The sequence below is a fragment of the Crinia signifera genome, chromosome 7 (assembly GCF_055691185.1).
Source record: "Crinia signifera chromosome 7, ASM5569118v1, whole genome shotgun sequence".
Taxonomy (NCBI): domain Eukaryota; kingdom Metazoa; phylum Chordata; class Amphibia; order Anura; family Myobatrachidae; genus Crinia; species Crinia signifera.
The window spans coordinates 65,018,113-65,038,160 of NC_139223.1; the positions used below are offsets into that span (position 1 = coordinate 65,018,113).

General features: G+C 43.2%; 1 protein-coding gene across 1 annotated transcript; it reads left to right on the plus strand.

Annotated features, from left to right (window-relative positions):
* The first annotated feature begins 1,799 nt into the window (after nt 1-1,799).
* Nucleotides 1,800-16,784, plus strand: MCHR1 (melanin concentrating hormone receptor 1). Its single transcript, XM_083153255.1, has 2 exons — nt 1,800-2,304; nt 12,014-16,784. The coding sequence occupies exons 1-2, from the start codon at nt 2,223-2,225 to the stop codon at nt 13,012-13,014; spliced, it is 1,083 nt and encodes a 360-aa protein (XP_083009381.1). The 5' UTR covers nt 1,800-2,222; the 3' UTR covers nt 13,015-16,784.
* The last annotated feature ends 3,264 nt before the right edge of the window (nt 16,785-20,048 follow it).

Genomic DNA, 20,048 nt, shown 5'->3' on the forward strand with positions numbered 1-20,048 from the left:
TGTATGTCCCCCACTGAACCCTTTCAACCCAATTCACCCCACTACTACCTTGACTTCCTCTTACAGAAACTACACATACCCACTGCATCTCCCTTTTACCTATTCTCCATCACCCTCTGTCTTTCCCTGTAGCCACTGCCTTTTGCCATCACCCTTTCCTGTCACTGACTGCCTCAGCATCCCTCTGGTGTCACCCATTGCCTCTCCCTGCCGTCATCTGTCATCTATTACCTCCCCCATGCCTCACCAACTTCCTACATCTGTCACCCATTCCCTAATTTTACCCACTGCTTCTCACTGTCACCCTGTCAACCTGCCCCCCACCCGCAGCCCGATACAGTCTAAAATTAGCAGGACTTACCCGCTGTAATCGGGACAGTTGGGAGGCATGCTTTCATTTCTCTCCTCAAATATTCCTCTAAGTATGGTGTTTAGCTGTGTAATAAATGTACATGAAGGAACACTAGGTTGAGGAGGCTGGGAAGACAATGAGTGAGATTTTAAAGGAAAAGACATTCAGAAACATTCTGAATCCTATTCAATTTCCCCCTAGTAACAAATGAAGCAGAGAGAAATTAAGGGGGCGGTTCTGGTTGGTTTGTAAAAGCAAACTCCTTCTTGAATAGACAAAACCATGTGCACTGCAGGTGGGGCTGATGTAACATGTGCAGAGAGAGTTAGATTTGGTTGGGGTGAGTTCAAACTGAAATCTAAGTTGCAGTGTAAAACTAATCAGCCAGTATTTACTCTGCACAGAAAGATAATACATAAATGCAAGGGTGATAATGAGTGATAAGCACCCAGTCAATTATCTCCTAACTATCATGTTATAGGCTGTGTTTGCAAAATGGCAGTTAGGATCGGATTGACTGGATATTTATCACTCTTTTTCACCCTCACATTTATCTCTATTTAAGGCTAATACATCAGCCACGTGAAAAAAAAACCAGCAGCTCATTGGTCGGTTCTTTGTCTCTCCACTTTGTCACTCCACACAGCTTAACAAACAACAGTCCCCGAGAACACTTTACAAATATACATCTGTTCTTTAATCACTAGATGATGAATGTCAGAGACAATGAATGGGAAAAATTAAATTGGAGTTAATGCAAATATTATAAATTGTTATGCTTCATCTATGTGTATTTAACATGTGTACAGTTTTTAATAGAATGGCTGAGCTGTTTGGTACTGCTCACTAACTATTGGATAAGCATCACACATTTAGTGGGAGAAAGAACACAGTCAAATACAAATGGGTTAATCTAACTCTACCCTGGAGGGATCTAGCAGTTAAGATTTGTGCTTCAAAACCAGGACAGCCATTGATTACAGCAATCTTTGAAATTAAGTGCATTGCTAATTAGAATATTCTATACCCGTTATTTCAGTAACAGCTAATCCATCACAGTAGTCACAGTTTTCTCTCCAGGCTGGTTTGCTATTCTCTGGTTTTATTAACAATGGTGCATCATATTTCCCCCGTGGATAACACACTTTGCACCATTTTCCTAGGTGCCTCTAATTACCTGTAAGCCAGTGCACACAAGACTTTGAACTGACAACTGTGCCTGTAGGAGCTGCCATCTTTAATTAGAAAGGTTCCTTCAAAGACCAAGGAATAAAAACAGTTTGTACTTTTGGGAAGTGAGTGCAAAGGTAATTTAGCTTCTCTTATATTAAATCTCAGCAAAACCTTTCAGCTTATTTTTTTTTTTTTTTCACTGTGACAGCTAAAGGAAGCTGTACAATAGCCGCCCTTCATCCCAGATTCTAAGAATTAGGAGAATTTCAAATATAAGTGATTTCCTTTCGGAAAAGAAATAGTTTTCTCCAACCTTGAGCCAGTTCCTTTTCAGCAAATAAATAAGTAGAGATATTTGTCTGGTGTAAGTGCAACAAATGGAAATCTATTGATTCCCAATTGCATTGTGATAACCAGGAGATCTGCTCCTTGTGTCCTGATGACAGCTTGCTCTATTAAAGGAATACTGTCCCTTTAGCCAGGGGGTGGTGCAAGGAGCAGACAGAGAAGCACAGCACAGACACAGAGATCTATAGTCTGCACAGCAGCTTGCAGGGAAAGCAGGTTGTGCTCAGAGAGATGCCTGATCCCACATGTTCTGCCAGCTTCTGCAAGGAGCTGCCTCTGTCACGGACTTTACTAAATGGCAGTTGGGAGATAGACGGACCGCACTGAATGATTGGCGAGGCAAATAAACATGGATTTTCCTGCGGATCTAGAAGAGGAGATCAGTCTGCAAGAGAATAATTCCCAGACAATTCACAACTTTTCTGCTTTTGGTGGGTAGAGGTACAGTATAGCTGCAGATTGTGTGATTATATATATATATATATATATATATATATATATATATATATACAGTTTATTTGTACTGCACTTAGACCTATTACCTTTCATTTAAAAAAATGCAAATATCTAATTCATTTTTACGATGATTCAGAATGTTCCCATTTTATCATTTTTGCTTTAGTTCACTACAGACAATTCATATTTCATTTTATAATATGTGGAACTATATGTTGCAGTTTTTGCATAATTTATTTGGAAAGGGTAAACCTACCACATCAGACTATATATACTATATCTATATCTATCTATCTATCTATCTATCTATCTATCTATCTATCTATCTATCTATCTATCTAGACTGTATATAGCACAGGCATATTCAGATATTCAGGGTGTATATCCACATATCTGTAGATTGTCTATAGTCCCAAAAACCTTTATATGTTTGATGAGTAAGAAGAGTTTGGAACCTTAAAGCTCCCAGCAGCTGCTGTTTGGAACCTTAAAGCTCCCAGCAGCTGCTGTTTGGAACCTTAAAGCTCCCAGCAGCTGCTGTTTGGTACCTTAAAGCTCCCAGTAGCTGCTGTTTGGAACCTTAAAGCTCCCAGCAGCTGCTGTTTGGAACCTTAAAGCTCCCAGTAGCTGCTGTTTGGAACCTTAAAGCTCACAGCAGCTGCTATTTGGTACCTTAAAGCTCCTAGCTTGCTGAGGGCAACTGATTTGTGCTACACATCCATCCGTCTAACTTCATTCATTGCAAGCTTGTATGTCTGAATGAAGCAGAGCGCCAGTATTGTCCTGAGGTGATTTCATTCAATATATTCCTGTTGTAAAGTTTGTTTCCAAAATCATGGCATGGGTACCTCATCTTTCTTTGTGAAAAATGCTCTGTAAATTTCAATCAAGTACTTTATTGTGAATCCTTGCAACCATTCAGGTATAATGGCCTGTTTTGTTTTAAGAACCAAATTAATTTTATGCAGTGCTGGGTACTACTTATGTTGTATATCACTGGGTACTACTTACCGTGTACTGTATGGTGCTGGGTACTACGTATGTTGTATAGTGCTGGGTACTACTTACCATGTTATGTATGGTGCTGGGTACTACTTATGTTGTATAGTGCTGGGTACTACTTACCATGTTATGTATGGTGCTGGATACTACTTATGTTGTATAGTGCTGGGTACTACTTACCATGTTATATATGGTGCTGGATACTACTATAATGTATAGTGCTGGGTACTACTTACCATGTACTGTATAGTGCTGGGTACTACGTATGTTGTATAGTGCTGGGTACTGCTTACCCTGTACTGTATGGTGCTGGGTACTACTATAATGTATAGTGCTGGGTACTACTTACCGTGTACTGAATGATGAAGTATACTATTTATACTGTATAGTGCTGGGTACTACTTAGCATGTGTTGTATGGTGCTGGGTACCACTTATGTTGTATAGCACTGGGTACTGCTTACCATGTATTGTATGGTGCTGGGTACTACTACAGTAGGAGCAAGTTTCATCTTTGCTCCTTTGGCCATGGCTAGCAATGGCTATTCTATTGTTCTCAGCTGCAATACGTATTGTATTGCAGCTGAGAACAATAGAATAGCCATGGCTAGCCATGGCTAGCCATGTACAAAGGAGCAAAGATGAAACTTGCTCCTACTGTATAATGTATAGTGCTGGGTACTACTTACCGTGTACTTTATAGTGCTGGGTACTACTTATGTTGTATAGTGCTGGGTACTACTTAACCGTGTACTGTATGATGACGGATACTATTTATATTGTATAGTGCTGGGTACTACTTACCATGTAATGTATGGTGCTGGATACTACTATAATGTATAGTGCTGGGTACTACATACCGTGTACTGTATAGTGCTGGGTACTACTTATGTTGTATAGTGCTGGGTACTGCTTACCATGTACTGTATGGTGCTGGATACTACTTATTTTGTATAGTGCTGGGTACTACTTACCATGTTATGTATGGTGCTGGATACTACTATAATGTATAGTGCTGGGTACTAATTACCGTGTACTGTATGATGACGGATACTATTTATATTGTATAGTGCTGGGTACTGCTTACCATGTTATGTATGGTGCTGGATACTACTATAATGTATAGTGCTGGGTACTAATTACCGTGTACTGTATGATGACGGATACTATTTATATTGTATAGTGCTGGGTACTACTTACCATGTTATGTATGGTGCTGGATACTACTATAATGTATAGTGCTGGGTACTACTTACCGTGTACTGTATGATGACGGATACTATTTATATTGTATAGTGCTGGGTACTGCTTACCATGTTATGTATGGGGCTGGATACTACTATAATGTATAGTGCTGGGTACTGCTTACCGTGTACTGTATGGTGCTGGGTACTACTATAATGTATGGTGCTGGGTACTACTATAATGTATAGTGCTGGGTACTACTTACCGTGTATTTTATGATGAAGTATACTACTGAATGATGAAGTATACTATTTATATTGTATAGTGCTGGGTACTACTTAGCATGTGTTGTATGGTGCTGGGTACTACTTATGTTGTATAGTGCTGGGTACTGCTTACCGTGTACTGTATGGTGCTGGGTACTACTATAATGTATAGTGCTGGGTACTACTTACTATGTAATGTATGGTGCTGGGTACTACTATAATGTATAGTGCTGGGTACTACTTACCGTGTATTTTATGATGAAGTATACTATTTATATTGTATAGTGCTGGGTACTACTTATGTTGTATAGCACTGGGTACTGCTTACCGTGTACTGTATGGTGCTGGGTACTACTATAATGTATAGTGCTGGGTACTACTTACCGTGTACTGTATCGTGCTGGGTACTACTTATGTTGTATAGTGCTGGGTACTACTTATGTTGTATAGTGCTGGGTACTGCTTACCGTGTACTGTATGATGACGGATACTATTTATATTGTATAGTGCTGGGTACTACTTACCATGTAATGTACAGTATGGTGCTGGATACTACTATAATGTATAGTGCTGGGTACTACATACCGTGTTCTGTATAGTGCTGGGTACTACTTATGTTGTATAGTGCTGGGTACTGCTTACCATGTACTGTATGGTGCTGGGTACTACTTATGTTGTATAGTGCTGGGTACTGCTTACCGTGTACTGTATGGTGCTGGGTACTACTATAATGTATAGTGCTGGGTACTACTTACCGTGTACTGTATGCAGGGGCGAATTTAGGGGTCAGGCCACCCCTAGGCACAACATTTTTGTCCCCCCGCCCCTCCTAGTTTAATGTACTCATATATGTATATACAATAGTATTTATATATTTCATTAAAATTTAACTGTAGCCCACCTCAATATTTTTTTAAGCACTCTGGACTGCTCACTGTACGGAGGACTCGGATGGAGGGAGGCACTTATTAGTACAGTGTTTTACAGCTCAGTGTGTCTCACTCTCCATCAGTCTCTCTCACACTGTGATTGACTGAGCGCAGGGAGGATCTGCACACCACTCAGCTCAGCTGCTGGATACACAGCAGCCAATAGACTGTGTGTGTGTAGAGTAGCCAGTGGGCGGGTGTCGGCAGCAGTGAGTCTGAGACATTTCCGGACGCGCAGGGGGACCGTCGGACCCAGCCACTAAGCGGTGATATAATGTGCATGGCACAGCGGGTGGGCAGTGGCGGGTGACGAGCGGCGCTGCCGCCTACACATGATAATTTATGTCTGCGGTGGCGGCGCTCATCACTCGCTGCTGCCCACCTGCTGTGCCATGCTGCTATTTAACAGAATGTCAGCCTGCCTGCCGCCCTTAATTGGTGCCGCCCTGAGGCCGGTGCCTCACGTGCCTAGGCACAAATCCGGCCCTGACTGTATGATGAAGTATACTATTTATATTGCATAGTGCATACCCTCCAACTGTACCGATTTTGCCGGTACAGTACCGTTTTTTTTACAATACTGTACCGGCAAAATCATTTGCCCGGCTCTCCCCTCCCTGGTTCCGTTCCCAAGTGTCCCTTGCGGCGCCGGCGGGCATTGCATGACGTCATGACGTCACTGCCGCACCAGCACCGCACCCTGCGCACAGTCTGTGTGTTCAGGTGACGGATGGGAGACCCGTTTGTACTGCCCTGCCTCACTGTCTGCACATGCGCAGACACAGGGCGGGAAAGGACAGTGAGGCAGAGGCAGGCGTCAGTGCCCGGTGGCCGCCAGAGCCGGGGCGCGCATGAGGGGGGGATCTGGAGTGAGTGACCCGACCCGGAGCTCAGCCCCGCAGCGCTGCCTAGTAAGTTGACAAGCTCTGCAGACAGTGATCAGATCATCCAGAGACACTGTCTCTGTGAGTCACTGACAGTCTAGTCACAAAGGGCGGGATGTTGTAACATCCGCGCCCATTATCGCCGGCTACCGCATTATTAATAACGGCATATGCAAGTAACATATGCCAATATTAACGCAAGGGACAGCTCTTGCGATAAGAGTTGTCCCTTGCGATGCGGTGCCGGTGCTGGACTTCCGGGTATGTGACCCGGGAGTCCATCTGCGCATGCGCAGAGTGACGCGCCGCCCGCAGGGCATGCTGGGAGGGATCCGTGACGGATCCCTCAAACAGCGCTGCGGTAAGAAGCCCATAGGCTTCTGCAGGGAATCGCCAGCTTTTGCTGACGATTCCCTCCGCAGCGCTGGCACTGCGGAGGCGCCATATAGCATATAGAAATGTGGTAAAAACCCCGAAAACTGGGTTTTTACCGCATTTCTGCTTTACAGAATCTCCCCCAAAGTATGTCAGGGTGCCTGGGGATGTAACCACGCCCACTTTACCAAAGGCCACACCGACTTTACCCATGACCATGCCCCTTCTTAAATGTGTACCGATTTTGGCCCTTCAAATGTTGAAGGGTATGATAGTGCTGGGTACTACTTAGCATGTGTTGTATGGTGCTGGATACTACTTATGTTGTATAGCACTGGGCACTGATTACCGTGTACTGTATGGTGCTGGGTACTACTATAATGTATAGTGCTGCGTTCTACTTACCGTGTACTGTATAGTGCTGGGTACTACTTATGTTGTATAGTGCTGGGTACTACTTAACCGTGTACTGTATGATGACGGATACTATTTATATTGTATAGTGCTGGGTACTACTTACCATGTAATGTATGGTGCTGGATACTACTATAATGTATAGCGCTGGGTACTACTTACTGTGTACTGTATAGTGCTGGGTACAACTTATGTTGTATAGTGCTGGGTACTGCTTACCGTGTACTGTATGGTGCTGGGTACTACTATAGTGTATAGTGCTGGGTACTACTTACCGTGTACTGTATGATGAAGTATACTATTTATATTGTATAGTGCTGGGTACTACTTAGCATGTGTTATATGGTGCTGGGTACTACTTATGTAGTATAGTACTGGGTACTGCTTACCGTGTACTGTATGGTGCTGGGTACTACTATAATGTATAGTGCTGGGTACTACTTACCGTGTACTTTATAGTGCTGGGTACTACTTAACCGTGTACTGTATGATGACGGATACTATTTATATTGTATAGTGCTGGGTATTGCTTACCATGTAATGTATGGTGCTGGATACTACTATAATGTATAGTGCTGGGTACTACTTACTATGTAATGTATGGTGCTAGATACTACTATAATGTATAGCGCTGGGTACTACTTGCCGTGTACTGTATAGTGCTGGGTACTACTTATGTTGTATAGTGCTAAGTACTGCTTACCGTGTACTGTATGGTGCTGGGTACTACTATAATGTATAGTGCTGGGTACTACTTACCGTGTACTGTATAGTGCTGGGTACTGCTTACCGTGTACTGTATGGTGCTGGGTAATACTATAATGTATAGTGCTGGGTACTACTTACCATGTACTGTATGATGAAGTATATTTATATTGTATAGTGCTGGGTACTACTTAGCATGTGTTGTATGGTGCTGGGTACTACTTATGTTGTATAGCACTGGGTACTGCTTACCGTGTACTGTATGGTGCTGGGTACTACTATAATGTATAGTGCTGGGTACTACTTATCGTGTAATGTATAGTGCTGGGTACTACTATAATGTATAGTGCTGGGTACTACTTACTGTGTACTCTATAGTGCTGGGTACTACTTATGTTGTATAGTGCTGGGTACTACTTAACCGTGTACTGTATGATGAAGGATACTATTTATATTGTATAGTGCCTGGTACTACTTACATGCTTGTTGCCAAGTGGGAGTGAATTGCTCGCAGCCAAAGTGGAGTTTGCATGTGGACCGTGGGTGGAGAGTGGAGGGGGTGCTTTCAGCGGCATGGGATCTGGGGAAAGGGGACCGGAGGGACCGCTGGTGGCATGGAAGAGATCAGGTAAAGGAGTAGCATAGCACTAGAAGTAGCGGTAACGGGCAGCGGGGGTCAGCAATGGCGGCAGAATTGTTTAAAAACACTGGGCAGCCCTCTGATTGGCCAAGAGATAAATATCCTAAGCACATAGTGGACTCTGGGCTTGTCACTGCCGTTGCATAAGATGTGAATGAATCATCTCTTAGAGATTTTTGTCTTTTATTCCGAAAGAACAGTCATACAAAAAGCACAATTTTTTAAAAATATTGTGCATAATATACTGTAATCAGCAGATGTGACTCGCACCATAATTACAGCATAAAGCAGCATAAAGCAGTGCAATGTACGCCAATTAGTAGAAACATCAGAACTGTAAAATCTTTAAACCAAGCATTCACCAAGTGAGCTATTCGAGCAATACAGAAGAAGAATGGTTTGATCAGGGACTGCAGTTAACAGAGGGAATTCAGGGACCCTTGTGTTATTGTCAGGATGAAAGCCACCCAAATGACTATTCTAATTTATCCTTATGATGGCAGGAAACCAAGCACTTAAAACTTAAAGTGTCCTCATTAATCTTGACTTAAAACAATGCTTGTAATTTGTAAAGTCTACTAATGGCACAGCATACACAGCTACAAAAGATAAAAAGATAGGAGTCCATTTATCCATGAATTTTAGCTATTTAAAACTCTGCGTATAATAATAAATGATACTCCAGCCAACCACCATGTGCTTGAAAAATGACAAGTAGGAGCAAATTAGCTCCATTTGTCATACGCAGCTAAACAGCTAAAACGAAATAAATAAATGGGCCCTACAGTTTGCTTTGAGGCAGCATGAGTGGCTCAGTGAGTAAAAGTGCTGGATATAAGACACCCAGGGCAAAATGTAATAGGGTACGATTTTTTAGACATGTGCCATATTTGGACCTAAAATGGGCAAATTTGCACATTTTCCAAAAATCACACATTTAACAGGTTGCGCTTTGCGGTAAATATCACACTTTTTTTGACCTGGCGATTTTTGGTCACACTTCAATTCGCATTCAGATGTTTTACTATTATAAAGTATACAACTCCCAAATGTAATAAGGTGCGATTTTTGGTAAGCAAAAAAAAAAAATAGACCAGGTTCTGACTGGCAAATTCGACAGAACCATGCACAGATCATTGAAATATGTGCATGGTTCAGTCTTAAAAAATGTATAAAAGTTAAAATAAATAAAATGGCGTGGGTTCCCCCTCCTGAGCATAACCAGCCCTGGGCTCATTGAGCCGGTCCTGGTTCCAAGAATACGGGGGATAAAAGGAGTAGCGGTTCCCCTTATTTCTGAAACCAGCCCGGACTGGTTCCATAAATATGGGGGCCAGAAAAACTGGGGTCCCCCGTATTTTGGAACCAGCACCGGGCTTCAACAGCCCGCGGTGTCATTCCACAGCTGGGGGACACTTTTTACGTAAGGTCCCTGGGTAAGTGGGGGCCCCCTCAATAAAGGGTTCACCCCTTAGACTTCACCCATCCATTCCCGGCGGTGGATGCAGGGCTGATACGTGTAAAAAAAAATGTAAAAAAAAACATTGTTTTTTACAGTCAAACTACATGTCCCAGCAGGCCTCCCCTCATGCTGGGACTTGGTAAAACACAAGTCCCAGCAAACATGGCATTAATGGGCCCCCTTGGACTTGTAGTTCACCTGTAAAAAGAATGTTCAAATAAACACACATACACACAGAGCCGAATTTCCCATTAGGCACGTGAGGCACCGGCCTAGGGGCGGCACATGTTTGGGGGCGGCACTTGGATGCCTGTGATAGTACTGTCAGCCCAAAATGTACCAATAACTGCAAAATATCCACTGTACTGTACTATATTCCATCTTAAATAGAGTGTAAATGGATAGGACATGCAGATACTGCCCCTATAAACTGTCCTACTTAGTAAACATTATTGTTGTGCCTAGGGGCGCCCTCCTCCCTAAATCCGCCCCTGCATACACACACACACACACACACAGAGAAAAGTATAACTTTAATACACATACATTATTTTACACCAGCATACATACAAATCCAGGCTCCAGCGGGGGAGAGCCAGTTCCTTGCACTGACTGCAGGGTGAGCCGGCTCCCCACCCACTAACTGCAAGGTGAGCCGGCTTCCTCCTCACTAATGTCAGCTTCAGCTGGCGAATCACAGGGACCCAGGCACAGATTCCTCTTTCGAAAGGCAGAGAAAGCAGAGCAGGGACTGGGTTAGTGTGATCAGCTGTGTTTGCGATGGACATAAAAGCTGATCACTGTGTGAAAAAAAAAATACATACAGTACCCGGGTGACGATGATTGGTGCTATGGTGAGGGCTACTGGTCATCGGGGCTGCTCCTAGTGCAGTAAATTGATGCTGCCCCAGTGCAGTAAATTGATGCTGAAAAGCATAAATTCACTTTACAGCATTGAAGGTCACAGCAACAGGAAGCTCTGACCACCGATCCCTAGTTGTGAGTATGAGGGCGTTGCAGTGTTTGTGTGAGTTGGGGGGGGGGGGGGGGGTATCGGCGCTGACAATATCAGCAAGGTTGGAGGTGCATGCAGGGCAGCCGAGAGGAATGCCGGGCCCCAGTAAAATTTTAGGGGAGTGGTCTAAGTGTGGGAGGTGTGGCCACCTCCTGCGCAAGGCCACACCCCCAAAATGTTTAGAGGGGGGAGAAAGAAAACTCTAAAAACTCTAAACTCAGCAGCAGCACACACCTACAGCATGTGCTGTGCTTACACTCACACGCTGTCAGTGAGACCTTCATGCTGAGCCTGCTGTCAGCACAGCACATGCTGTAGAAGTGTGTGCTGCTGTTGCTGCCCGGAAGGGATGGAGGGGGAAGGGAGGGGTTGGACCAGGGCCCCTGCTGGGCCATTCCAGCAAGCCCGGGCCAGGGGTAATTAGTACCCGCCCCCCCCTCTCGGCTGCCCTGGGTGCATGCACAGCATTTATTTTTATTTTTTTTAGAAAAATACCCCAAATGCTGCAGAGTGGCATTGCAGGGAGCGAGCTTCCTGTAGTCTGTGAGGTAGATGTATGAAGTAGTGATAAGGTAAGAGACGTAAAGCAGAGGAGAAGTGGCCCATAGCAACCAATCAGCACTGAAGTAACATCTAAAATTTGCATAATATAGAATTATACAGAGCAGCTCCGGCTCACTTCTCTTTCCTAATCACTACTACCCCTTCAGTTTGAAAAATGCCCGTTCCTTTGCCAAGTTTTAGTACAAAGATCCCATAGTTCCATTTTATAGTATAGCATTCTAACATGTCACTTTTGTCTTTTCAGATCCCACCAGCAATGTCACCTATGCCAATGTAATTATGCCAACCGTGTTTGGAATTATTTGTTTGCTGGGAATAATTGGAAATAGTGTTGTCATCTATACAGTCTTCAAGAAGTCCAAATTCCGGTGTACCAGCAGCGTTCCTGATATTTTTATCATCAACCTGTCAGTGGTAGATTTACTCTTTCTTCTTGGCATGCCCTTCTTAATCCATCAGCTCCTCGGCAACGGGGTTTGGCACTTTGGAGAAACCATGTGCACACTTATCACCGCTTTGGACACCAACAGCCAGTTCACAAGTACTTATATCCTCACAGCCATGTCCATTGACCGATACCTGGCAACGGTTTATCCTTTTACATCGGCAAAGTACAGAAAGCCCCCTATTGCTATCATGGCCATCTTCATTCTTTGGGTCTTATCTCTCCTAAGTATCACTCCTGTTTGGATGTATGCTAGACTGATCTCTCTTCCCGGTGGAGTTCTGGGTTGTGGGATCACACTGCCCAATCCAGAAAGTGATATTTATTGGTATACTTTGTATCAGTTTTTCCTTGCTTTTGCCATTCCATTTGCTGTCATCTCATTAGCTTATAGGAGAATTTTGTTGAAAATGGCATCTTCAGAAGCCCTAACAGCGCAAAGGAGCTCCAGGATACGGACCAAGAAAGTGACCAGGACAGCTATAGCTATCTGCTTGGTATTTTTCATTTGCTGGGCTCCCTTTTATGTCCTTCAGATAATTCAACTGGTAATGGACCAGCCTACATTAGCCTTTCATTATGCTTACTGTGTGGCAATCAGCATGGGCTACGCCAACAGCTGCATCAACCCCTTCATCTACATTATCTTGTGTGAAACATTCCGCCGGAGGTTCATCGTCTCCGTTCGGCCAGTAGAAGACCATCCACAGGGCAGGATTAGGATGAAATTTGGCACAGACCCTCCTTCTGGCAGTGGACAGCCATTGCTTCACCTTGTTCCTGTTTCCTCTGGAAGCTAACCAAGTACGGAGTATGCCAAATAGTGACTCCAATAAACATTTCTATGGAAACATGAAGGAGCATTACGGTGAATATCATGGTAATTCAATTGCATCTACAGTAATTCCATTACAGAAGACCCCTGCCAAGTATTAATTAGGCATAGCTCCCATGGCTCATCATTTGTACTGATTGTTTTGTTTTTATATTTGCTGTACACGCGTTTTAAATGCACGCAAACAAGTTGCCGCTGTGTTTGTTGGCATATTGTGTCCTCATCTGTGCCTTTTCTGTGGTTATCAGCAAAACAAATTGTTTGATTTTATTCACAGCTAGTCAGAATGTTCGTCACAGGAGCTGAGCAGAATTATCATTTTAGGAACGATGACGTACTGTACGTAAGCAGTGTATACCAGAAATCATTTTATGCTGTTAGTCATGTGACCAATCACAACAAAATCTATTGGCTATTTGCATTACCAATTAGTACAATTTTATCATTTGATGCAAAATTTACTTTGGTCCTATTACAAAAAAAATTGGGCTTTGCTTCAAACAAAGGAGGTCTTGCCTATTATTTAGCCAACCAACATTACATCGAGTATGAAGAAAATAAATCGATGGGTAACCAAGTGTAAAGTACTGTTGATTTGCTAAATTATTTCGTATTTTCGTGCAGTACTGGATTACAATTATTTTCATAATAACAACACAGAACAATATTTAACTTGTCAATCATATAAATTGATGTGACAATATTACCACCATATAAGGTACATACTATATTCACTCCTAAATTGAAGGTACTCTAAATGCAGAAATAGAAAATAAATAATGACAGAGCATAGACAGAAGTGCACCCTAACCTTGCACCAGGCTTCTGCCAGGAAATAGTGAATGCTGTTCCTCTAAATTGCTTCCCTATAGCTTTCATATTGGTTCTGTATCCTGCTCTCTGACTGATGAACTATAGAGAACAGGCTCTAGAGTGCAGTTTGCTTTGAGGAAAGTGCAGCTTAGGTACAGTACTGTAGCACAAAGAGTACAATGGAACCAAAAAGCCAACATTACACAATTCTCAATCTTATTTATCCGCAAACAACAATTAAAGTATATACAAATGTAAAATGAAATAATAGCATAAAGTAGCATTTAATTTTAAGTAATTAAACATCCTAATCAGGTTTTTCTGCCATGTCTTCCTTACAGGGATTCTCAGTTTATTAGAGTTCTCATCTGTCTTAAGAAACTGTATTGTTCATTGTAAAGGCTTTCCTGAATTGGACAGCCAACTCTAAAGGAGCTAACACACGTAGATATCTGCTGAGCGTTCTGAGCGATGCTAGATTGCCCAGCATACAGCAATGTGTCAGCGATGTTTGCTGAGCGATCTGTCAGGGCCAGTGTTCTCCGGTGACATCACTGGCCCTTCCCGGCTATATTACTAGCAGGATCTCGCTATCGCTATGGCCCCTACACACTAGTTAGATCTCATAGAAAATGCCCTGAAATTTCCCCCGTGTCAAGGTCCCATAAGCTCAATTGAGTTGTGGTTGGAGGTGCATCACAAGTCACACTCTACAGATGTTCAGAACTTTAAGCATGTGTTGTACCCATACTGGGTATGTGCAGTATGGGTCTGAGATGTTGGATCCAGTAGACAGTCTACTGCCTTGTGCTGGCATATGCAGTCATTAAGTCAATAGTGTCTAGGTCGATAGTCAAAGGGTCGACCACTATTGGTCAAAACATGAAACAGGTCAACATGCATTATGTCGATGTGGCCAAAATGTCAGCACAAGCTAAAGGTTGACATGGAAAAAGACTGACTTTTTTTTTCATGATTAAAAAAAAAAAAGGATTTGTTCATAACTTTACCATCCCAGTGGGCTTAGAGGCATGGCGACCTATGTCAACATAGACACCTAACAATATAATATATATGAAAAACTCATGTCAACCTTTTCATTGTGTAGACCTTTTGACCTTGTCGATCTAATGCATGTCAACCTTTTTCATGTGTCGACCTTGTGCCTGTTGACCATTAATGGTCATCATATTGACTGTCGACCTAGACTTTGTCGATCTAATGACCCACACCCATTGGGGGGGGGGCAGCAATGGGCACCATTTCTCAGAACAGAATCATGTCAAGACAGAGCGCCTTACCCCTCTGCATCACTCTGTGGCTGGGACCCGCAGATCTACTTGTCTGCGTCCCAGTGCTCCTCCTGGCTCCTTATGAAAAAAGTCCCTCACAAAATGCCTGCCCCATTACAGCAGATGCTGCCTCCTCTTGCATCCTCAAAAACTGTCTGTTGTAAGGGGGCGGCCATTTTGTGAGTGATGTTTTTCATATGGAGCCAGGAGGAGCACCGGGGCGCACGCTAGTAGATCTGCTGGTTCCAACTCCCAGCACCAGACGCAGCGGCAGCATAAGGCAGGTCCCGGCAGGTGGCAGCATAACAATAGCCCCCGCAGACCCCCGGTGCCCACATTTTCTCAGCACCTCCCCACCACTGCAGGGTCTACGGCACTATTGTTATACCACTGAATACTGGACCTTGGTCTATGTTGTTTCAGAACTAAATCCTTAGTACTATGCCAGTGAGGATCATAGTGGTCAACCGTTACTTTTGTGGTTAGGCATCATAGTGTACTTCTTTATAAGATCATTGCAATAGTATGAAGTATTAATGTATCACAAGCAGTAGGCTGTCCTAGGACATCACTATGCAGCCATAGACAATCCATTTTATGATATTCATTGTCAAAAGAGCCAAAGAGGGTAAAATTGGAGGGCCATGTGTGACCTCCTCTATGCCAGTTACCCAACACTGTTCTAGACTGATCAGTGCTAAGCGATCATAGCTGGACAGGGACAATGTTGTATTAGTTGTGTGAAATGTGTATCCTTAGAAAGTGGTAAATGGCCATCTGTGGCTTTGGTGGTCATATGACACCTTCTCCATGGTGCAAACGGTGTACACTACGGCAAGCAAGCTATGTAAGGTAAAGTGTGGAGTCCCTTTACACTAATAAGTTCTAATTGTTTTTTCTTTTCTTTTCTTTTTTTAAACCAAAAAGGTGCCAAAATGTTTACAAACATGGAAACCAAAATGGAAATAACCGATTTCAGTTTCAAATTGTATTGTTATCTTTTTGGTCAGTTGGTCTAATACTGTATAACATTGTGTAAATTCACAACAACTACTTGCCCAGAAATGAATGGTGTGTATCAACATAACTATACTACTATTTCCACTTAAATTTACATAAACACGGTATTGTATAGACATAAAGATACAGTATTGTACCTAGTTAAAAGAGTGCATTATCTTCATTGAGCCTCCAGGTGGTACAATATGCTCCTCATTCTGCTCTGAGAACATTTCCATTGCAAGCTGACAGTAAGTAGGCAAAAGAAAATGCATGGCCTAATGATTGTAAAAAATATATTTCAGCACTTTTGATGATGTATAAGATTGTTTTATTAAACAAATGCTTTATTTATGTATTTTATTTATGTATTTAATTTATTTATTTATTTTGTTGCAAATGTGCCCATTGAATTTAATTTACGAAGCGCATTACTGACACATTGTAGGACTCTGAGGTTTTACACCCCTACAGCAAGGTGGTCTACCCAGTCTCCTGTTCTCTACTCCACCAACTTGATATGGGGAAAGTAGCTGGAGAAATATTGTGCAGAGCTGTTTATGTCACAAAACATCCAACTGAGTATGACTTTTGAACCATATCATTTATTAAATAAACTTTTTACAAAGCTCCTGAGTTGTATCCTCATTTACGGCTTAATATGAAAGAAATATATATACAGTACACACAGATCGCTTGCTATAGAACCTAAATTACTAAGGTGTCTTAATTGCCTACTCTCTGTTACATATAAATATTTTGCAACAAGCATTAAGCATAGGCATGCCCATATATGGAACTAGACACGCCCTTTGGGAAGAGTATGACACTCCCCCTCAAATCTCCCTGATTCTAGTTTTGTAGGCAAGTATGGTGTTTAGGCTGACACTGACCCCTATTTGTGTGTGTGTGTGTGTGTGTGTGTGCGCGTGCGTGTATGTGTTGTGATTACACTGCTGCAAATTCGCAGGTCCGATGATTATCGCAAATTTTTTGAGTGCTGACCATATGCAAGATGACTGACAGGACGCAGTCGTTTGTAGGTGGTAACTGGGCTTTGTATGGGAGTGTTAGGGAAAATCAACTAAAAAATATTGATGGTTGTAAACCATTGCATTCCGACGTTCATGCCTACTCACCGCTGGTTGCTCCCTGACAGTCCACATATTTTCAGCAGAGTGCTGCAAGTTTTGTTGATGAAAATTATTGCAATAATACAAAGATGATATTTATAAATTATAAATATATTCTTTTGATTATTCTATTTATTTTATATAGAAAATTCTGAAGTATACTAAAGTATGACATATGAGGTTCTGGCTCCCCTGCCTACACTGACTATACAGTTGGAGCCCCTGTCAACTTTGTTCCTTAGGTCGTGGCTCACCATGGCTATCCTATTGTTCTCTGCAGCAATAAAATACATAGAACAATACAGTAGGGGATTAGCATAGTAATCCTATTACTCACTTAATCCAATTAACAGGCTAAGGGGGGTATTCAATGTCTGTCGTGCTCCCGCAGCCATCTCCCAAGGGGGGAGATGGCTGCAGGGCCCAATTCAATGCTGTCTTCCCCGACAGCATTGAACAGGGGTTCTCGGCAGAACGAGCCCGACATCACAAGCTGTCAGGCTCGTTCTGCCGAGAAAAGCCGGAAAATAGTCCAGATCCCGGCCGGAGCTCGAGTATTTCCAGCCTCAGCTCGTGGCTTCTCGCCGCTCAGCGGCCGGGACATTGAATCCCAACTGCCGAGCTCCAGTCGAGCAAAACGAGAACAGGACAGGGGCATGGCTGTCGAGCTAGATCAACAGCTGTGCCCCTGACATTAAATACCCCCCTAAATGAGGAGGGCTCCATCTGTATGTACAGATGTAAGGACCACAACCACCATTGTCCTACAACTTCTACATACCGATCAAACATAATGACCGATTCAGACTTGTTTGTATGAATTCGGCCCTGTCTCCGATGGTGGGAGTGTGCACATGTGCAAACACCCACAGCGAATATCTTCGGCAAGCTTTTCATTTGCCGGGCATTCGCAAATTGAGTGACCCACATGAACGGTGAAATGCTAGGCGCACCCTTGCGTGCCCAATTCGCAGAAAAACGTCCAGCATTAAAGTAGAGGCTTACTTTTATCTGCGAAGAGAGGAAAAATCATTAGATGGTGAGAAAACATCCAAATATTTTTTCCTCTGTGCGAGCGCATGCGAGCGTATGTGTAAGCGTACACATCGGCTCGCAGCATGGCACAGGGATTCGGGTGGCGGTAGGGGGGCTGGATTCAGCAGGGCGGCAGGCCAAGTGCCCTTCATCTGGGAATATACGCAGCCTAGCGAGCAGGTCTGAATGAGGCCCCATATACAGGTAATAATAATGATTACTGGCAAAAACTCAGGATCTGATATAACAAGAATTCCCTGTGCAGCCAAAGACCCACTACAGTGCGGTAATTCCCTAGAATACACATTTGGCTCTCTGACATGCTAGAAACATTTCTTATCCAGGCTGACTGTCTAGGAATGAATGATAATGTTCACAAGCTCTGGAACTTCTATAGACACAATGTGACAAAAGAAATAGTCTTCCAATTAAGTGAATCATCTAGTAAATATTGTTGATGTATGTGTCACAGGGGGGAATGTATCAAGCCTTGAAAAACCGAAATACTAACACATCTGCTTCTGTCATTTTTCTAGTGCAGACTGTAAAATGAAACTTACGAGCTCCTTTAAATGGCATAACAACCCACCCCCAATGTTATACAGTACACGGTGACTGGGCCTAATTCATTTTTGCCTACTCTTGAAAATTAGTTACAGGGAGATTTTAGCTGCTAAAAGAATGTGCCGTGCCACTGAGAGGGTGTGTCATGCTCCACCCAGAGGGCGTGCCTAACTTCACCTATGGTTGTACCTATCTCACTAAAGGTGCCACTAAGGGGTGTGTCCTGCAGTGGCAGATGAAAACTCTGGAACACTCTGGGCCTGATTCAGATGTGGATGTTGCTGCCTGTGGCTCTGCACAAAAAGTTTGAAAGAAAACTCTTCTGACTCTCTTGCTCCCTATACATGTATGTTTGTGAGATAGATATAAGCAGAGTGCATATTACAGCCAGTACCCACACCGCTATTACATTACACACAGCCCCCTCATATTACACCCTGTATACACACCACTATGAATCATTACACACAGCCACCCCCCGTATTACAGACAGTACAAATCCCCCCTTATTACAGCCAGTACAAACCACCATATTACGTTACACACAGTGCCCCCATATTACATTCAGTACTCACACCTTTATATTACATTACACCCCCTCCCTCATCATATCACAGCCAGTTGCGTGTCTAACTTCACCTACAGGAGTATATGGAAGTGGGCACTGCGCTAAAACAGAGGAAAGCAGCTCAATGAAATTTACAGAACAATAAGGTGTGGGATGAGCGCTAAAAGAATAAGTAAAAGAATAGTGCAGATAAAAGTTGGAAAAAACACCTGGAAAAAAATTGGGTTAAATGAATGTAAACAGCTCTTTTGAAAAGTTGCTGAAAGGTCCGTGGAGGCTGCTATGCTAACCCTACCTCTAAGCCCGGGGAGCGGGTGGGAGATTGGAATCAGTGCGGCTGGATGTTAAGAAGCCGTCTTCTCCGTCTCCGTCTGCCGGGTGACGTCACTTAACGCCGTAACGAGCGGCGGGTGCCGTGACAGCTTGGAAATCCTTATAGAGGAGGAGGCATGCAGGGAGGAACCACGGTGTAGTCTTCAACGCGTTTCGTGCTCTTGCAGCAGTAAACTTGAAAAAGTGCTGCAAGAGCACGAAACGCGTTGAAGACTACACCGTGGTTCCTCCCTGCATGCCTCCTCCTCTATAAGGATTTCCA

What these genes read in the sequence shown, in the direction of transcription:
- MCHR1 (XM_083153255.1), top strand. Translation starts at nt 2,223, where the DNA reads ATGGATTTTCCTGCGGATCTAGAAGAGGAGATCAGTCTGCAAGAGAAT. An exon ending in TCACAACTTTTCTGCTTTTG is followed by an intron (nt 2,305 to 12,013) that starts GTGGGTAGAGGT and finishes TTGTCTTTTCAG; the next exon opens with ATCCCACCAGCAATGTCACC.